This window comes from Centroberyx gerrardi, chromosome 13 (genome assembly GCF_048128805.1).
Source record: "Centroberyx gerrardi isolate f3 chromosome 13, fCenGer3.hap1.cur.20231027, whole genome shotgun sequence".
Lineage (NCBI taxonomy): Eukaryota > Metazoa > Chordata > Actinopteri > Beryciformes > Berycidae > Centroberyx > Centroberyx gerrardi.
In genome coordinates, this window is record NC_136009.1 from 30,930,318 (window position 1) to 30,948,726 (window position 18,409).

Below are 18,409 nucleotides of genomic sequence, written 5' to 3' on the forward strand. Positions count from 1 at the left end.
AAGTGAACTGGTATAAGTAGTGAAGGCTGATAGGGAATGAGGTGCAGGTGGGGAGACGGGAGGGAAAGCTCAGGTGACCGCAGGGCTGATGAGAAGTGGAAACAGGTGATCAGGAAAGGAGGGAAAGTCCCAGGACATCTGGCGGACGGCTAGAGGATGGCAGGACTGGGGAGTTGAAGGAAAGAACACGGCCTGGGAGAAGAGAGCAGGGGCTGGAGACAGGGACCGAGAGCAATGTGGAGGGCTGGGGATGAAAGAGTGGTCGACAAGGGAAACCGAGGAGCAGATTGTGACAGGTGTGCAGGATGAGCAGAGCCGGGAGCCAGGAGAACGAGGAAGGGAGACCACGCCCACGCCAATACACACACAAACAAAACATAGACCAAGAGAGAGAGACAGACAGGGGAGCACTAGGAACACAGGGAAGGGGAAACACAAGGAAACACTCGGGAGTCTTCTGGGGGTACGGCCACGGCCGCAACACTCTCATGGAGTTATATGTTGGACATTCAAACAGAAAGTGTGTCTCTGTCTCTGTCTTATTTAGATCACAGTGTTTACAGCCTCTGAGTTTTCAGCTGCTTCCCTTTCAGTCTCCAGTTGTGGTCGGACAGTCTGAATCTAGAAAGCATCTTTCTTTCTTTAAAAAGTTTTATTTGAAGGTAATTGGACAGTTGATATTCCTGATTGAGTTGAGAGGGTTAGGGTTAGGGTTAGGGTTAGGCCTCGGATGGCAGGACGCCGCTCGGTTGTTACTGAGGAGGGCCGGCGGCCTCGGATACGTCAAGCAGCTGTTCCTGCTCCGGCCTGAGGTTGTGGACCTCACCGGCATCGTACACGGGGCCATAGCTACAAACAGACATCTGGTGCACCTTGATCCCAGAATAGGGGAGGGATGTCCTGTCTGTTCTAGGGAGGAGTCTTTACAACATCTTTTCATCCTGTGTCCTAGACTTACTGCTTTATTTAGGTTGTTAGACTCTCAGGGTCTGGGGGAAGGTTTTTGTTTTGACTTTTTTATCTATGGTCAAAAAAGTCTGTGTGTGTGCTGGTTAACATGCTGTCAGGAGGCCAAACTGTCGATATGGAAAAGCAGAAAGAATCAGATTCAGGGTCGGGGGTCAGTGGATCCTGGTCTGATGCGGACTGGTCTGTTCAGCCCGGCTCAGGGTGGAGTTTGAATATTACAAACTGACTGATAACATTGATGCTTTTGTGAACATCTGGGGTATTGGGGACGTGTTGTGCTGTGTTGAGGAGGACTTGCTATCTCTGAATTTGTTATCTTTTTTCCTTGTATTTATTGCTTTATTTTGTTTATTTATTTTTTTATTTTCGGTCTTCTATGATATAGGTCAATCATATTGTATATCCTGACTATGAATAAACGTCTTTTTTAAATTCAAATTATCTTTTTTGTTACCTGAACCTGTCTGCACCTTCATCTGGGCGTACACTGTTATCTCTAGTAGTAGTAGTATCAGTAGTAGTAGTGGTAGTAGTAGTAACAGTAGTAGTAGTAATACTAGTATCAGTAGTAGTATTAGTAGTAGTAGTAACAGTAGTACAAGTAGTAGTAACAGTAGTAGTAGTAATAGTAGTAGTAGTAGTAATAGTAGTAGTAGTAATACTAGTATCCGTAGTAGTATTAGTAGTAGTAGTAACAGTAGTACTAGTAGTAGTAACAGTAGTAGTAGTAACAGTAGTAGTAGTAATACTAGTATCCGTAGTAGTATTAGTAGTAGTAGTAACAGTAGTACTAGTAGTAGTAACAGTAGTAGTAGTAGTAGTAACAGTAGTAGTATTAGTAGTAGTAGTAACAGTAGTAGTATTAGTAGTAGTAGTAACAGTAGTATTAGTAGTAGTAGTAACAGTAGTAGTAGTAGTAGTAGTAGTAACAGTAGTAGTAGTAGTAGTAGTATTAGTAGTAGTAGTAACAGTAGCAGTATTAGTAGTAGTAGTAACAGTAGTAGTAGTATTAGTAGTAGTAGTAACAGTAGTAGTATTAGTAGTAGTAGTAACAGTAGTAGTAGTAACAGTAGTAGTAGTAACAGTAGTATTAGTAGTAGTAGTAACAGTAGTAGTATTAGTAGTAGTAGTAACAGTAGTAGTAGTATTAGTAGTAGTAGTAACAGTAGTATTAGTAGTAGTAGTAACAGTAGTAGTAGTATTAGTAGTAGTAGTAACAGTAGCAGTATTAGTAGTAGTAGTAACAGTAGTAGTAGTATTAGTAGTAGTAGTAACAGTAGCAGTATTAGTAGTAGTAGTAACAGTAGTAGTAGTATTAGTAGTAGTAGTAACAGTAGTATTAGTATTAGTAGTAGTAACAGTAGTAGTATTAGTAGTAGTAGTAACAGTAGTATTAGTAGTAGTAGTAACAGTAGCAGTATTAGTAGTAGTAGTAACAGTAGTAGTAGTATTAGTAGTAGTAGTAACAGTAGTAGTATTAGTAGTAGTAGTAACAGTAGTAGTAGTCAGTCTTCAGGTCAGTCAGTGTTCTCTCTTCATTTTCTCCACTAGATGGCTCTGTGTTGTTTTCACAGCTGCAGAAATAATAACAGAAGAACCTTCATGATGTCATCAGGTTGGATTCACTGTTGGTTCTGGTCTGACTGAAGGACTGGACTGTATGAACTTCACTTTAACAGTCACATCCACTAACAGTATTGTTTCTTCAGTAAAAACATGAACCAATGTGCTGTTTCCCATTTAACTCAACATCTTCCAACAAGACAAATCACTCCTCCTCTGTCAAGACAGTGTCACCTCTTCATCACCTCCTCTTCATCACCTCTTCATCACCTCTTCATCACCTCCTCCTCTCCATCACATCCTCTTCATCACCTCTTCATCACCTCCTCCTCATCACCTCTGATCAGCTTCAGTTCCTAGATCAGCAGGGAGGTCAGAGGTCAGAGGTCACAGCCGCAGATAACAGATAACTAATATTCCTGATGATCACTGTCAGTTATTCTGGATAAAAACATCAACTAAATGACTAAAGTGTAAGAATTTCAAAGTAGTTTTTCCTCTGTATTCTCTCTCTGTACTGGATGGCAGGTTGAACCTTTAATGCAGAAAGTGTAATTCTGTAGGGAAACATCTAGTTCAACACAATCCAAATAAATCCAGTTCCCTCTCAACATGGTGACAGGATATATACTGACTGTTTCACCTTTTCAAATCCTTTTAAAAGACCACATGAAGACTTCATTATTCACTTTATTATTCAATCATTGTAAAATCTGTTGGATCCGGTCTGTAAAGTGTCTCCGTCATTAAAAATACCGTCGTTTGGTTTGACTTTGTGCTATGAAGCATTTTGTCAGAGGAAATCTCACTTCAAAATATCTCACTTTAAAATATTGATGTCATATCATCACAGAATCAAACTCCATATCGGTGTGATTTTCTTGGTGATCAGGTTTCATCTGGACTGGGACTAAAACTCTGACAACTGAGACGGTTTGACATCTGGACTCTATTCAATTCTGTTTTTGTCTGAACTGAAGTTTATATTTTACTAAAACACAACAAGGGAAAAATATTTTCTGCCGTGAGTCAGTTTCCTGTTTCAAAGCCAATGGAAGGAGAAAATATTCATTTAAATCAGAATATTAAAACAAGTGGACAGCAGCATCTGTTTGTCTCTGTTTCTATTATTGACTATATTTTCTAATTCTTTGTTATTGACTGTATTATCTAATTCTCTGCTATTAATAGTGTATTATGGAACACTTTCTTATTGATTATGGATGAGTGTGTATGGTTTTGTGTTTTAAAGGACAGTTCCTGCCAGCAGCAGCCTGTTGTGTTTCAGAGGATTTAGGTAATATTAGCTGGTTTCCAATAACTAATCAATTCTTCATCATTCATTTTTTTTAGTCTAATTGATCACTGTATATAGAGTATGGTATATAGTGAAAACAATATTTGATTGATAGAAATATTTCTCTCTCATTTTTTTTTTATCATTTCTGTTTCCAGTTGTTAAATATAGTAGTGAGATTTCTGAATAACAGCTGGTGGCTTTTATTTTGTTCTACATTCAGAATTCTGTATTTTTGTTGTTTTGTTTTTTAATTGCTGGAAATTAATTAAATGAGAAATTTATCAAATATACAATAATTCATACTCTTTATTATGATCTGAGCAGCAACATAATAATTCAGAGTTTTTATTTTATTTTTTTTATCCAATTTTGAATGTGAAGTGGTCTCTAACAAAAGAATGCTGGATTATGTAAAAAAAAAAAAGAATTATATTCAATAAAGTTGAATTGTATTCAGTATTGTGTTCATTTCATCCAGGGTAAATTAATAAATTGTTTTCAATTTGATTTCAGTGTAACTTTACAAGAAATTTTATATATTTTATTATATTTATTTTATATGATTTGCAAAATGTCTAATTGATGTTTTCTGTGATAACTGTGTCACGCTGCCTTTGTTAATATTCTAAATATTCAGCAGTAATTTACATAATGAATGTTTTTCTTTATTAAACTGCAAATGGGAGAAATAGATTTATAAATTAGTTCTGCTGCTTCTTGGGCTGATCATAATGTAATCCAATATATTTAGTATATAATAATATAAAGTAAATATATACTAAAAGCCATTTCTCTGTCATCATGTTGTTTATTTTGTTTATATTTGTAGTTTATTTATTTGTTGGGTTGAGACTCATTTCCACCATGATGCAGTTTCTACAGAATACGACATATTTAGTGAAAGAGCAGCAGGCTGATGCTGGATCCAGTCGTCCATCTGGATGGTAACTGTGTTTTGGAAAGTGCTTTATGAATACAGATGATTATGTTCAGTGTTAAAATAGTGACTAACTCTCTGATGTGTTCTAGGATCCAGGATCCAGTCGTCCATCTGGATGGTAACTGTGTGCTGCCTGTTGCTCCTCTGGTCCGCCTCCTCTCCCCTTTAAAACCTCTGACACAATGGAAAACTACACCATAGGTTCAACTGAGCTGTCAATCACAACCGGCGGCCTTATCTGGAGCAATGGGAGGTTTGAGGACCTGTTAGAAACCACGCGGCCCTCATGTGATCTCACAAGCCGTCCTTATCTGGCCTCAGCTGAACCGGAGCCGCACTTCTACCAGGTTCAACAGAGGAAACGTCACTGGAGAAAATGCTTTTCCTCCCAAGTGTTGCTCTGTGCTCTCTGTGTTTAGGTGAGTGTTTCCAACCAATCAGGATCCAACAAACTCAACATTTAACAAACTCTGTGACAGTAACCTTCATTTATGTGTCCGTTTCTCTACAGCAGCGGTTGCCATGGCAGCAGAGCTGCTTCAGGACCAGTTATCATTGACCAGCAGAGAAGATGAGAAGGTTTCCTTCAGCTGTAAAAACACTGACCAGTGTGACAGCAGTTATGTATACTGGTACCAGAAGAAAGAGACAGAAACATTCAGAGTAATTCTTTATATTGATAAGAGGAGTTGTGACATTAATTCGGGTTACGGCCATCCTCAAAAAGATGATTTCTCAGTTGAAAGAAAGGGGAAAAGCTGTGAGTTGCGGATCAATAAAGTAAAACTCCTCCATTCAGCCACCTACTACTGCTCCTGTTGGAAGTTAGATTCCCACAGTGAGAAGTGATCCCTCCACCCTGTACAAAAACTCTGCAGCGTTAACCAAGAAATGAACAGATGGCGACTCTGTTTCTCAGAGGAAGAGACATTGATCTGAGAGCAGGAAACCACAGCCCAGGTTCAGATATTTCACCTCCCATCTCAGTTGTCATCTGGTTCTTAGAGGACACTGCTGAAGACACAGAAATGTCTCTGAGCTCTGAAGCTTTTCTTTACATTGTGTCGTTGCCACCGTGAGTTCTTCAAACCCATCTGCCGATAAAGAACCAATATCCTGGGTGTTGAATAAACTGAGGTACAAGTCCTCAGTTCTCCAGCTTCCTCCAATGTGTACACATCTAAAGAAGCGTACACATTGAGCTTTGGACAGTGTAACCCCCCCAATATTATATCCATTTTTAAACTTTGAAGAAGAGCTTTGACTTCAAACAACAATGTTATCAAGTCAGAAATTACTGCCAGGAAATCTGATTCAGACTAAAATACATTTGACAGAAATACACAGTGGAAATACTCTGTAACACCGTCACATCTGTACCACAAAATCACAGATAGATTTACAGTTTTTCTCGATCTCTTACACACTATAACTGGGCCTATTAACTAAACATCCCAAACCATGACGCCATCTACCAGAAGACAGACCCATTTCCCAAAACTATAAACACTATTCCCCTGTTTCCACACATGATTCAGATTTGTTGAACTTTTTGTGAAAAACTTTACACACAAATCCCTTCATATATCACCGGCTGCACCGTGTGCTCATTTAGAAAGCACCGGCATTCAATATCATTAACTCAAGTCATCACAGCTCGAACCCAATTAACACACAATTCCCCAGGTGGAAACACTAAGAGTCTAAATTGTTCACACACCAATCAGAAGCTCAGGATAGACAGATCAAAGGGCCGTGGGTCAGTTCACTTGTTTTGTGATGTGATGCTGATGAGAATCTCTGGCCTGACCCAGACCAGAGACGGGATGCTGAGGCAGAATAAATGTGATTTCTTTCTTTATGTACAAACTGTTTTTTTTTTTTCATTGGTTTATATTGGTAAATACATGGAAATTATTTTACAGCTGTTCTCTTCCTTTTGTCTGTACGTGTGTGTGTGTCTGGGTGTGTGTGTGTGTGTGTGTGTGTGTGTGTGTGTACATGGCTTCCTCTCTCTCCTCTTCTCTGACTCCAGAGCCCTGTTCCATAAAGCGAGTTTACCAAATAAGCCAAGCTTCTTTCGGTTAGTCTGACTCATTTTCAGTTGATTTGGTTCCATAAAGCAAACTCAACATAGTTCAAGCTCAGTTACTATGGCAACTGATGCTGGGAAACTAACCTGGTCCGGGGCAGCTAACTGTCAGGCTCAGCCTGAGTTGTTGCTTAACCAGAGTTCCTGTAACACTGACCCCACGGGAAAGCCATGATTTTACCACTGACTTTCTGCCGTGCTGCCATATTATTTTACTTTATTAACCACTATCAGTCAAAAAATTAAAGTTCATAGAAAATCAACTTAAATAAATAATAAATAATAAATAAAATAAATTATACAATGATAAATGATAAGATATAGACCTACGTGTTTAATTATATGGTATGTGATATCAAACATTTAGGCTTATGCTACATAAAATATGTCTCAATCTAAATTACCCCAATAGAATGACAATAGCTACATAAATAGTTAACAGTACAATTGCAAAAAATTATATTGACCAGAAATGTAGTATCTAAATCCATATGCCTCTATCCTCTATTTGCCCGATAGGAAACCATGTTTAAAAATGTATTGGTTAATGTATTGGTTAATACATTTAAAACAATGTCAAAAAGTAAACTTAGATGTGTTTAGTGGGTGTATGGTTTTTCAATCAATACAGTAAAGGTCTATAAATAAGGACCTCAACCCATGTGTCGTTCTTTATCAGTCATGGCGTGTCCTTTCATTGATGAGTACTAGGTGGCATGGATTCAGACGCTGTTCCCCCCTCTGTTCCCTCAGTGACCGGCCTCCCCCTGTTCAGCTCCAAGGCCAGCTCCTCTGCAGGAGTTAAGTGTGCTGGTAGTGGTAAGTGATAGATTTGTGTATATTTCTCTCTGTTCAGATGGTCTGAATAACTCTCTGCTGCACGGTGCTGCTCTGTCAGTGTCAGTGTAATCGAAGGTGCCGGAACGCCGTTCCGGATCGTTCCGGCCCACTTTAACCCCTGCGTATATATTAAACGAGTGAACATGTATACATTTGCAACCTTGAGGTTTGATATCTATGTATTCTTGTATAAGATATTTTAATAACCTACAGGTTTTCTGTTCTTACTAACTGTTTGAATGCATTGTGCCCAAAATTTAATTTGGTTGTATCAAAATATTTTATTACATTTTAACTTAGTTGCTACTTACGCATTCAATTGATCAGCAATTTCTTGCCAGGCTTTCTCTCTTGTTTTGTTTATGGCAGCTGTATTACCTTTTTTGGTTATTATATGTTTCATTTCTTCATATATTTCTACTAATAAGCGCCGCTCGGTGGCCGTGAACACCGCCTCTCTCTCTTTACCGTTGCTTTTTGCCATGGTGTATCGATGTGATCCATGATCGACCTCTCGGGCTGCTTAAGAATGGCGTGCACACGCAATTATCTTGACTACTTGAACCTGTCTTGAATTAGTCTGATTGCTTGAATTGAGCTTTATGGAACCGCTTTAGCCCCGACTGATTTGTTAGGTTCATTCAAGTCAGGTTTTGGATTTTAATCCCCACTTTTCTTAGCGCGCTTTATGGAACGAGGCCCAGGTCAGTGGTCTACCTGGCAGTGACGGGTGCTGCCCTGCTCTTCGTCGTCAGCGCTGCCTTCCTCTTCCCTGCTGCTGTTCCCTCCTGGACGCTGAATTACGACCGCTGCCCTCGCTCCTTCAGCGCTGGCCTCAGTCCCCTCTCACTGCCGCATGCTGCTTCTCCTTTTTGTCTCTCTCTGTTTTCTCCTGTCATCATTGTTGCCCATGAGTCTGTCAATGTTTGCCCGGCACCTATCGCACGCTAAGCCGTCCCGGGGGGGGGGATCCCTCTCTGCCTCAGCCCGCCCAAGGTTTCTTCCAAGTTTTCCTACTAAGGTTTTTCCTGGGAGTTTTTCCTTGTGTGCATTTAGGGTCTAAGGCTGGGTTGCCAGGTAGGTTAGGCTGTAGAACAGGTAGATTGTTTGTCTTGCTAAATCTGCTCCTACCTACCTTGTGTTTTTCACTATGTTTGTCCTACATCATTTTGTTTACCACTGATTGTGTTTAGTTAGTTCTAGCTAGACACATTCTCTGTAAAGTCCTCGGAGACATGCTTGTGATAAAGGGCTATATAAATAAACTTGATTTGACTTAAAACTTTTCTTTAAACTGAGGCTGCCGGATCGTTCCGGCCCAATTGAAGCGTTTATTTAGGTGGAAATTCAGTGGATCTAGATACCAGAGAGAACGTTTCTCTGTTCAGAGAGCAACATCATCTGCAGCTGAAGATCTAGTTAGTTAATGGAAGGCAACACCTTCACCTGCTTTTCCATTGACGTCAATGGGAAGCCAAGCCGATTGCTGGTGCTGATGTGAACGCACCTTTAAGGTTCCACACTTCCAGGAGAGAGAAACCTGGAAGTTAAAGAAGCAGGTTTGTGACTGAGAGGTCGCTGGTTCAAATCCCAAGACTCCTTGTTCAAATGTGTCCAAGGAAAGTAAGGAGTAACGCTCTCCCCTCCTTTAATCCTGTTGAGGTTCCCTTGAGCAAGGCGCTGAACCCCCTGCTCAAGAGTGAAGCTGTGAAACTGTAGGAATGACAAATAAAGTTTCAAAAGCAGTTTCAATCGGCTGCAGAAGAGCAACTTCCAGTGAGTTAAAGTCTAATTTAGTAAATGTTTCTAAACTGATAGACAACACGTCTCCTCTGTTGGACTCATTTTAAATCTAGGAGGAATCTAGGATCCCGCCTCTTTCTGCCTCAGTGGCTCAAATAAAGGACCAGAAATGAAGATTTGACAGTCATGTTGATATGAACATTAGAGAAACATCATGAAGCCCAAATATGAGACTTGATCAATAATTTGGACATGTTCACCTCAGCTGACAGATGGAACAACACAGACAGTTTATGTTACAGGATATTTCACTGTGGGAGGCAACTGGTACAAGATCTTTGGTTCTGGCACCAGACTGTATGTGACAGGTAAGACAAAATGTTCCTTTTTCCTGCAGTGAAAATGTGTCTTTAGTTTGTTTTCTGCTGCTTTAGGCTTTACATGTTAGTCTTTCATCACTGGTTGAGAATTCAATATGCAGCCATTCATACATTAAAAACTAAATTAGTATGTGAAGGACGTTTGTGTTGCTTCGTCATTTTCTTGTGCAGCCGAACATCTTAAAAATCTGCCAAGTGATTTGAGAAACTCAGCACTGATTCTCTAATTCCATTCTATATTATCACAGGCTGATATTCAATGTATGTGACTGAATTATCATGATGGAGGAAAAGGATTTCTATTGCTTCATATTCATACAGCCCATAATAACATCCTCTTAATCTGTAGGTTACAGATATTTTATTTATTATTTGATCTATCTCATTTATTTGTAAGGGACCATGTACAATGTTAAACATCAATGTTACCATTTGATGTATTGTACCAGATTTAGCTTAGAGCTCATTTTCATCTGCAGTCCCTTGGCAGGTTACAATTCAAAACATACATATATACAATCTGCAGCAAATACAAACACACAACATTAACACATAATAGACATTGAAGTATACAAAATGTAAAAACCAGTGCAGAGTGCATGTGCTTTAAAAATGAAGTCAGTTACAGTCTACAAATCAGTGGTTGCATGTTTGTTTAGCTTTAAGCCAGATTTTTAATTCAGCTTTAAAACTGCTAAAGGAATATACAAAATATCATAAATAATTGTAATTATTCAATGATGGTTCATATATTTTATATAGTATATAATGGTAAATATATTTTGATGGTCGATGATGTTAAATCTATTTTATATAGATGTTCTATATTAAAATATATTTACCATCATATAATAGGCCTATATAAAATATATTTACCATATGTATTTTATATATTATTTATATGTATTTGTTTATTTGATAATAAAAAAAAAATGCACAGCCATCAGTCATGCATTAATTAAAATCATTGAGGAAAACACATAAAGTTTCCAAAACTTATTTCCAATGTGGTCCTCTTTATATGATGGTAAATATATTTTATATATTTTATATATTATCTGATGGTAAATGTGTGTTGTATGGTATCTGATGGTAAATGTGTGTTGTATGGTATCTGATGGTAAATGTGTGTTGTATGGTATCTGATGGTAAATGTGTGTTGTATGGTATCTGATGGTAAATGTGTGTTGTATGGTATCTGATGGTAAATGTGTGTTGTATGGTATCTGATGGTAAATGTGTGTTGTATGCTTCATGATGTGATGTGGTGTTTTATCTCTGGCTGTAAACTGCTGTTGACTAGATGAATGTGTGACTGTCTTGTCAAACCTCAGCTGAGCGAGTCGTGAAGCCCAAAGTGAGCGTGTACCCAGCGTCCAGAGCGGACCTGAAGGGGAAGAGCTCCCTGCTGTGTCTGGCCACATCCATGTTTCCTCCTCTGGTCCGGTTCTCCTGGAGGAGAGAGGAGACCGGGACTACCGAGGGAGAGACGGTGGAGCTCGGAGAGCCGGGCCGCCCCGCCGCCATCCTGCTTATCGATCGGGAAAAGGCGGCGGCGTATCCATACGTCTGCTCCGTGAAGCACCAAGGAGGCGCGGTGGAAGCCCGGATACCAGCAGGTAATGAAGGCCGGCCGCTTGTGTTTAGCGCTGATTTAGCTTCATTTTTCACATTGGACTCCTTTTCTATTTCAGAGCCTCCTGTGGCTCCAACAACAGCTGCTGCAGCCAGCGGCCCTCCAGAAAGAGACACAGCTCACCAGACTGACTGTAAGATCACCTGCTGCTGCACATTCACTACTCAGCATTTGGACAGTTTGGGGCTTTACAGCTGTGAGGAGCACAAGCTACATTTAAACTGACTGTTTTGGTCTAGAGTTTTCTACATGTTGTTGTGTATGATCATCACCTTGGAACAGGTGTGTTATGTCACCTGATTTTCTGCTAGGGTTTCTGGGTATTTCAGATGGAGATTCTCTGCTGTTTGGAATCAGTTTGAGGAAGAGCTTGTTGCTCCAAACGTCACTTCTTTATAAAGTTTTCATATGGGAGCGTTTCTGTGTGCGGATCTTCTGTCCTTCACTTGATATTTTCTTTGATCCGGCACCTTTCTTCTGGATGTGCAGATGTGTTTTGTTCTTGATTTTTCCTGAAGACTAAATGCAAAACATTTCCATAGTTGGATGAATGAGCAAACAGAGAGGAATGGTTGACTTGTGCTGTTTGTCTTGTCTCCAGTCTCCTTCCAGTCCCAGTGCAGGGTGAAGCTGCTCTCTCTGGTTTACACAGTGATGATAGTGAAGAGCATGGTGTACTGCTGTGGACTCTCTCTCCTCATGATCCATACAAACAAGGGAGGCTCCACCAACACACATGCTGACTGACTGCCATGTTCCTCTGCTTTCTGTCCAGCTTTTCATCCGTACAAATGTTTCTCTCATCTTGTTGTTCCTGTTTCAAATTGTTTCAATAGAGGAAAAAATTGAGTTTTTTATTCCAGATTCATGATTGTGTATTTGTGTTGTTTTATGTGGTATTAATTTATAAAAAGAAACAATTTTAACAAATTAGTTTAAAAAAATAATCCAATGTCTCATAATTGAGTTCACCAGAACAATCTGAGCAGCAATCATAACAAATTCAGATTATGTTTATCTTATTTAGCCAAATTGTGAATTTGACATTATTATTAAAACAAATGTAATGAACATGTTTGATGTGTTAAGATCATTAAAGGATTTTATGAAGGCAGCATTGTACTTTCAGATATAAATTTTCATTGATATAGTTTCTTTCTTTCATCTAGATAGTTTCTTCTGCTGCCTTTTATCTTTTGAATTTGTTTTCAGAGAAACTTTACAAAATATTTAAGTTAGTATCAGTTACAGCATTTGTAATTTTTTGTCTATGATAATATTCTGAACATTTATTTGAACAATGAATGCTTTGCTCTATAATATCGTATTGCTTTGCTCAGCAGTAGATATATTGTTTATTATTGTCTACTATTGCTTCTCTTTTTTCTTAACATCTGCATTCTGTCAGGAACGTTTTATTCTTATTTTATTTTTGTGAAGCGCTTTGTAAGCATTTTTAAAAAAGTGCGATATAAATAAAGACATGAAATTGTACATTTTGTCATTTTAAGAACACTGAGCATGATGGTTGTAATTTCTCTGAGAAATATCAGTTTTTTTTCATGAAGACCTTGTCAGTAATTCAGTGGTAATTCCATTATTCAGTGTAATGAAGTGTGTTTTGCTTCAGTTCATTGACTTTATATAATGTTTGTCAGGTTTGCTGCTTGCTGTACAGTGTCAGCAGCTGAAATGTTGCTGTAAGATGAACTCAAACAGAAATAAATGGGACTGAAATAATAATAATAATCCCTTTGTGAATTGCCAATCTGTTGTTACATTTCAGACTGTGTGTTTATGAAGTCAACATTCGTGTATCATAATGTTGGTGAATGCTGAGCAGCGATGAGGCGGGAAGGGTCGGGTTCAGGCTGTAAACGAGCTGATGTGGTTTCTGTTTCAGTCTTACTGTGTGGAAACAAAACCACTTCCTCAACAACATGATTAGCTTTTTAATGCTGCTATTCTTCCTCCTAGAGATAGAGAGAAAGAGGAGATCATATGAAAGATGGAGCAGGAGTAAGTCAGTCAGTAAAGCTTCACTTAAATAGACACTTTTTAAAACTCACAGTTTACAAAGCGCTTCCCAACAAGAGGATCAAAGACAGAAAAGACATGAAAGACAGAAAAGATTGAAGAGAAGACAAAAGCATCTTAAAACAACACAACCATACATATAGAAAGTAAAAACAGTAAAAACCATGAAGCATTTCAAACCCCATGATGATGAAAAGGTTAAACCTATACAATACACACATAAACTCCTCCATACACACAAGTCCTAACCAAATAAAGAGCAGAGACCCGTCCAGCCCCTCGTCAGGAAGGCCGGCCTGTAGAAGTGGGTTTTCAGCAGCTGCTTAAAGGAGACAACAGACTCTGATCTGATCGGCAGAGGGAGACGATTCCAGAGAGTTGGGGCCAAAACTGCCGAGACACGTTCTCCCTTAGTTTGGAATCTAGAATTGGAGACGACCGGCAGACCTCCACCTGAGGACCTAAGTGAAGTCACGGGCCGATAAAGAGTCAGCGGCTCACAGATAGAACCGGGTTCCAGGCCGGTCCAGGCCTTGTAGGTGATTCAGAGGATCTTAAAGCAATATTCCACTTAGTTTTAACATGGGGGTTATTTATTTGAAAAGCACAATATAAACTACTCACCAAGACCAGATGCAGCTGGACCAGTTTGTAGAGTTTGAATGAGCCACCAAAATCTCCTGAAAACTGACATTGAACACGTTGGTGAACAGATTCAACAACAGATCCTGCTGGAAGACAATAAAGCAGCAACTGGTCCGTCCTCATTTTGCATTTCTATTCTTGCTTTACACTAAAATGAGTCAAATAAAAGTAGATCCGGTCTCCCCAACAGGAACTATCTCTCCTAAATGGTATCCCTCCGCTGTGTTCTCTTCTATCAATAAAAATGCTGTTTGGTGAGATTCTGTTCTGAAGCGTGGGACCAACAGTCAGCTGGAAATCACAGCAGCAGATCTGTTGTTGAATCTGTTCACCAACGTGTTCAATGTCACTTTCCATTCAGATGAATGGGAAGTCAAAATCTGAACGCTACAAACTGGTCCGGCTGCATCTGATCTTGGTGAGGAGATTATATTCTGCTTTTCAAATAAATAAGTCCATGTTGAAACTAAGTGGAATATTGCTTTAAAGAAAGTTGTTCAGCAGTCAGGACTCATCAAACCCGTCCTGCTGCCAGTGAAGCAACATGTGATTTGCTGCTGGGTGACGCTGACGATAACAGACAGGCTGTGGTTTCACTGCAGCTCCACACCGCTCACTGTGGTTTGTCATATCAACAAAATGACAGTTACAATTATTTCTTTTGGTTAAGAATCCTTCCAGGAAGCCCGGCTTTATTTCCACAGAGTCTCAACTCAATCTGTGGGATTTTCCTGACCGAAGTCACATGTGAATTCAAAGCACATGTGCATTTTGGACACGTGTTGCTTTTCACATGTGAACGTCTTGATTTGTTTTACATTGTATTCTGACATCATGTGACAGTTTTTACTTCAGATGTGAACATTTCACTTCATAGCTGAAGTGTTTTTTTCATCTTCCATTACATGTGAAACAATATTTGTTTCACATGTGAAAACTTAATTTCACATGCAAACAGACAGTTTGTGACCTTGGAATTATACGGTTCTATGTGACTTTTTGTCCAAACTGAGTTGGTCACATAAACCTGTGGAACCTATTCTACCTATTTTTGAGTCTGTCATTTCTAAAACAAAAGGCCCCGACTCCATTTAACTCAGTGGATGCTGAACATTTTGAAGCTCAATATGTCAAAACTCCTGAAGGGAGATGGAACCATATAATTCTAAGCTCATATATTTCACTCATTCAGTCGTTTCCACAGAGGAAATGAGAAATTTCTCCTTCAAATCTGAAAAGACTGACTTTGTTGTAACCCTAACTCAAAAAAGTTGTTGTCTACTAATTGTTTATGTATTCATGATGTGCATTTTTCAGTGTTTTCTATTTGCATTTTCAGCCTCACATCACAAGTCGCTCTGCAGCAAGATTTCCAGAAATCCTCCTTCGACGTCACTGCTACACTAAAACATTTGAAATCATATATAATAAACATTATGATTTATCAGACTGAAAGCACAAAAACACACTGAGACGGTTCAGTGTGAAGTTTCTGTGCAGCAGCAGCCAAGACTCTCAGTTTCCTGTTTCAGGAACAAAAAAACATGTCGGTGTTTAGTTTTTCTAAGCAGAACTTCGATGTCAGCGTTGATTCCTCACAGCGCAGAGGAATGAACTGCTGTTCAGTTCATTAGTTAAATAGCTTCATAAAGTTCATAGATTCCTGCAGAAAAAGGAGTGTGGAGTGTGGTTGTGATCAGTGAGGGATAAATCTGACTGAAGCAGCTGTCTGCACTATAGAGACAGCAGATACGACTCAGTAACTAACAGGAGAAAACTGCTTTCTTTACAGCTGAATTCTACACAAGCTGATGGAAACTAAAAGCCTTCGTCACGTGACGTTTTGCCAAAGTCAGCGCCAAGAGAGCAGAGAAATGACAGAGAGCATCCAATAAAAATAAGGATCTTCACACAACTCAGACACTGTGATGATGCAGTTTATTGACAATATCCATCTAATAATTCATGTGATTTTATCATATTTATTTGTTTATAGGTGACGAGGCCGCTCCAGTTAGTAATCCAGTCAGAAAACAGTCAGTCAGCATGTGTGTTGGTGGAGCCTCCCTTGTTTGTATGGATCATGAGGAGAGAGAGTCCACAGCAGTACACCATGCTCTTCACTATCATCACTGTGTAAACCAGAGAGAGCAGCTTCACCCTGCACTGGGACTGGAAGGAGACTGGAGACAAGACAAACAGCACAAGTCAACCATGAGTGTAGATCTGAACAGGAATGACGGTTCTATCACTTCAGATTCTATGTTTGATTCCTGCAGCAGTCAGTTGATCCTGCAGTGAGCTGACTGAGCTCAGTCTGCATCAAATCACCAGACAGAACAAATAAAACAACAAGAACAAATGTTAAGATACAACAAATGATATTTGTAATGTAACAGCTGGTTGACAGGCAGGAGATCCTGACTGAACTCTGTGGTAACAGTAACAGCAGATGAAGCAGACTATCTGTAGTGAGGTGTCGCCCCCTGCTGCCTGCAGGCCGCAGCTACAGCGGAGCGCTACTGTCAGCTGGAAAGTCAAATAGAACCAAACGGTTCCACTGCATTGGTCACAACTCCGCCATCTTTTACCTGATTCCTTAGCTACTTTCAAACAAAGTAAAGGCAAGTTCAAGAAGCCTGCAGACCGAATCTGGAGTCATTCTGACCTGCAGTTCATAAGAAGATTTAAGCTTTTTCAAAAAAATCCAAAGTGGCAGAATGTTTTATAGGCGGAGCTTATGGGTCCTAGAGGCAAAATTGTTCATCATGATCAGATACATATCTGTACCAAGTTTCACATCTCTACGACTAACAGGACGGCGGGGCTGAGCCTCAGACTTTGGGAGCTTATTACAGCGCCCCCTATGGGCCAATCAGTGACATCATTTGTTTCCCAGTAGCAGTTGACCTGAACCATCAATATGTCAAAATGGACAAAGAGTTATCAATGTATGGATGAGTTATTGGACAAAATACATGGAAATACTGCTAATAATAAGAATTACAGCAATTATACTCCTCTCGTGCATTCTAACTTGAATTCAGGCATTAGCAAATGATCACTGATTCAGATAATAGTTTGATTAGAGTTTTAATAGACAGGCCTAGTTAGGATTTCCTCAGTTTAGTTGAGAAGAGACAGGAGACGGTCAGGAGTTTAGGACTTGCTTCTGAAATGACAAAATGAGATTTTTCCTATCTTTGACATTTAGGACAGAACAAACACTCAGGATGTTTTAATTAAGAAAAGATTCACTGGAGCACACGGACAATTTAGCCTTTTATTGAAGGTGCAAAGACTAACGTTTCGATGCTACTGCATCTTCATCAGAGTCAATGGACAGAGGTTGTAGTGACACTATATAGCTTCCTAACCATCAGCAGCTGAGGAGAGGGGGCAGTGCACTCAGTGAGCCACTTGCCCACCTGCACCACTAATCAGTCTATTAAAATAAGTCTCTCTCTGTCACGGCTGGTGCTAGCAGGGTACAGGAACACAGGGGATAGGACCCAAATGCAGACGCCTGAGGCAGAGCTGATGCAGTTCAGTGATTTTATTACACAATGAGGTACAAAGGCTTACGGGATGGTGAGGCAAGCAAGGGTCAAAACAGGAGAAGGCAGTCCAAACTGGCAAACAAATCCGACAAGGAGCAGGCAAGAATCAAAAAGTCCAACAAACAAGCAAGGTCCATAACAGGCCTCAGGGACAACAGAAGAACAGGATACGGAAACTAGAGCAAGACATGAAGCACACGGCAACTTGACTTAACAATCTGGCAGGGAACAAAGGAAGTGAACTGGTATAAGTAGTGAAGGCTGATAGGGAATGAGGTGCAGGTGGGGAGACGGGAGGGAAAGCTCAGGTGACCGCAGGGCTGATGAGAAGTGGAAACAGGTGATCAGGAAAGGAGGGAAAGTCCGAGGACATCTGGCGGACGGCTAGAGGATGGCAGGACTGGGGAGTTGAAGGAAAGAACACGGCCTGGGAGAAGAGAGCAGGGGCTGCAGACAGGGACCGAGAGCAATGTGGAGGGCTGGGGATGAAAGAGTGGTCGACAAGGGAAACCGAGGAGCAGATTGTGACAGGTGTGCAGGATGAGCAGAGCCGGGAGCCAGGAGAACGAGGAAGGGAGACCACGCCCACGCCAATACACACACAAACAAAACATAGACCAAGAGAGAGAGACAGACAGGGGAGCACTAGGAACACAGGGAAGGGGAAACACAAGGAAACACTCGGGAGTCTTCTGGGGGTACGG

At 40.1% G+C, this 18,409-nt stretch overlaps 1 protein-coding gene across 1 annotated transcript; it reads left to right on the plus strand.

Annotated features, from left to right (window-relative positions):
• Positions 1–5,148: 5,148 nt before the first annotated feature.
• Positions 5,149–12,295, plus strand: LOC144542141 (immunoglobulin lambda-1 light chain-like). The gene is made up of 4 exons (XM_078287796.1): positions 5,149–5,179; positions 5,272–5,610; positions 9,768–9,815; positions 11,162–12,295. Exons 1-4 carry the CDS (start codon positions 5,149–5,151, stop codon positions 11,686–11,688), a joined length of 945 nt encoding a protein of 314 aa, XP_078143922.1. The 3' UTR covers positions 11,689–12,295.
• The last annotated feature ends 6,114 nt before the right edge of the window (positions 12,296–18,409 follow it).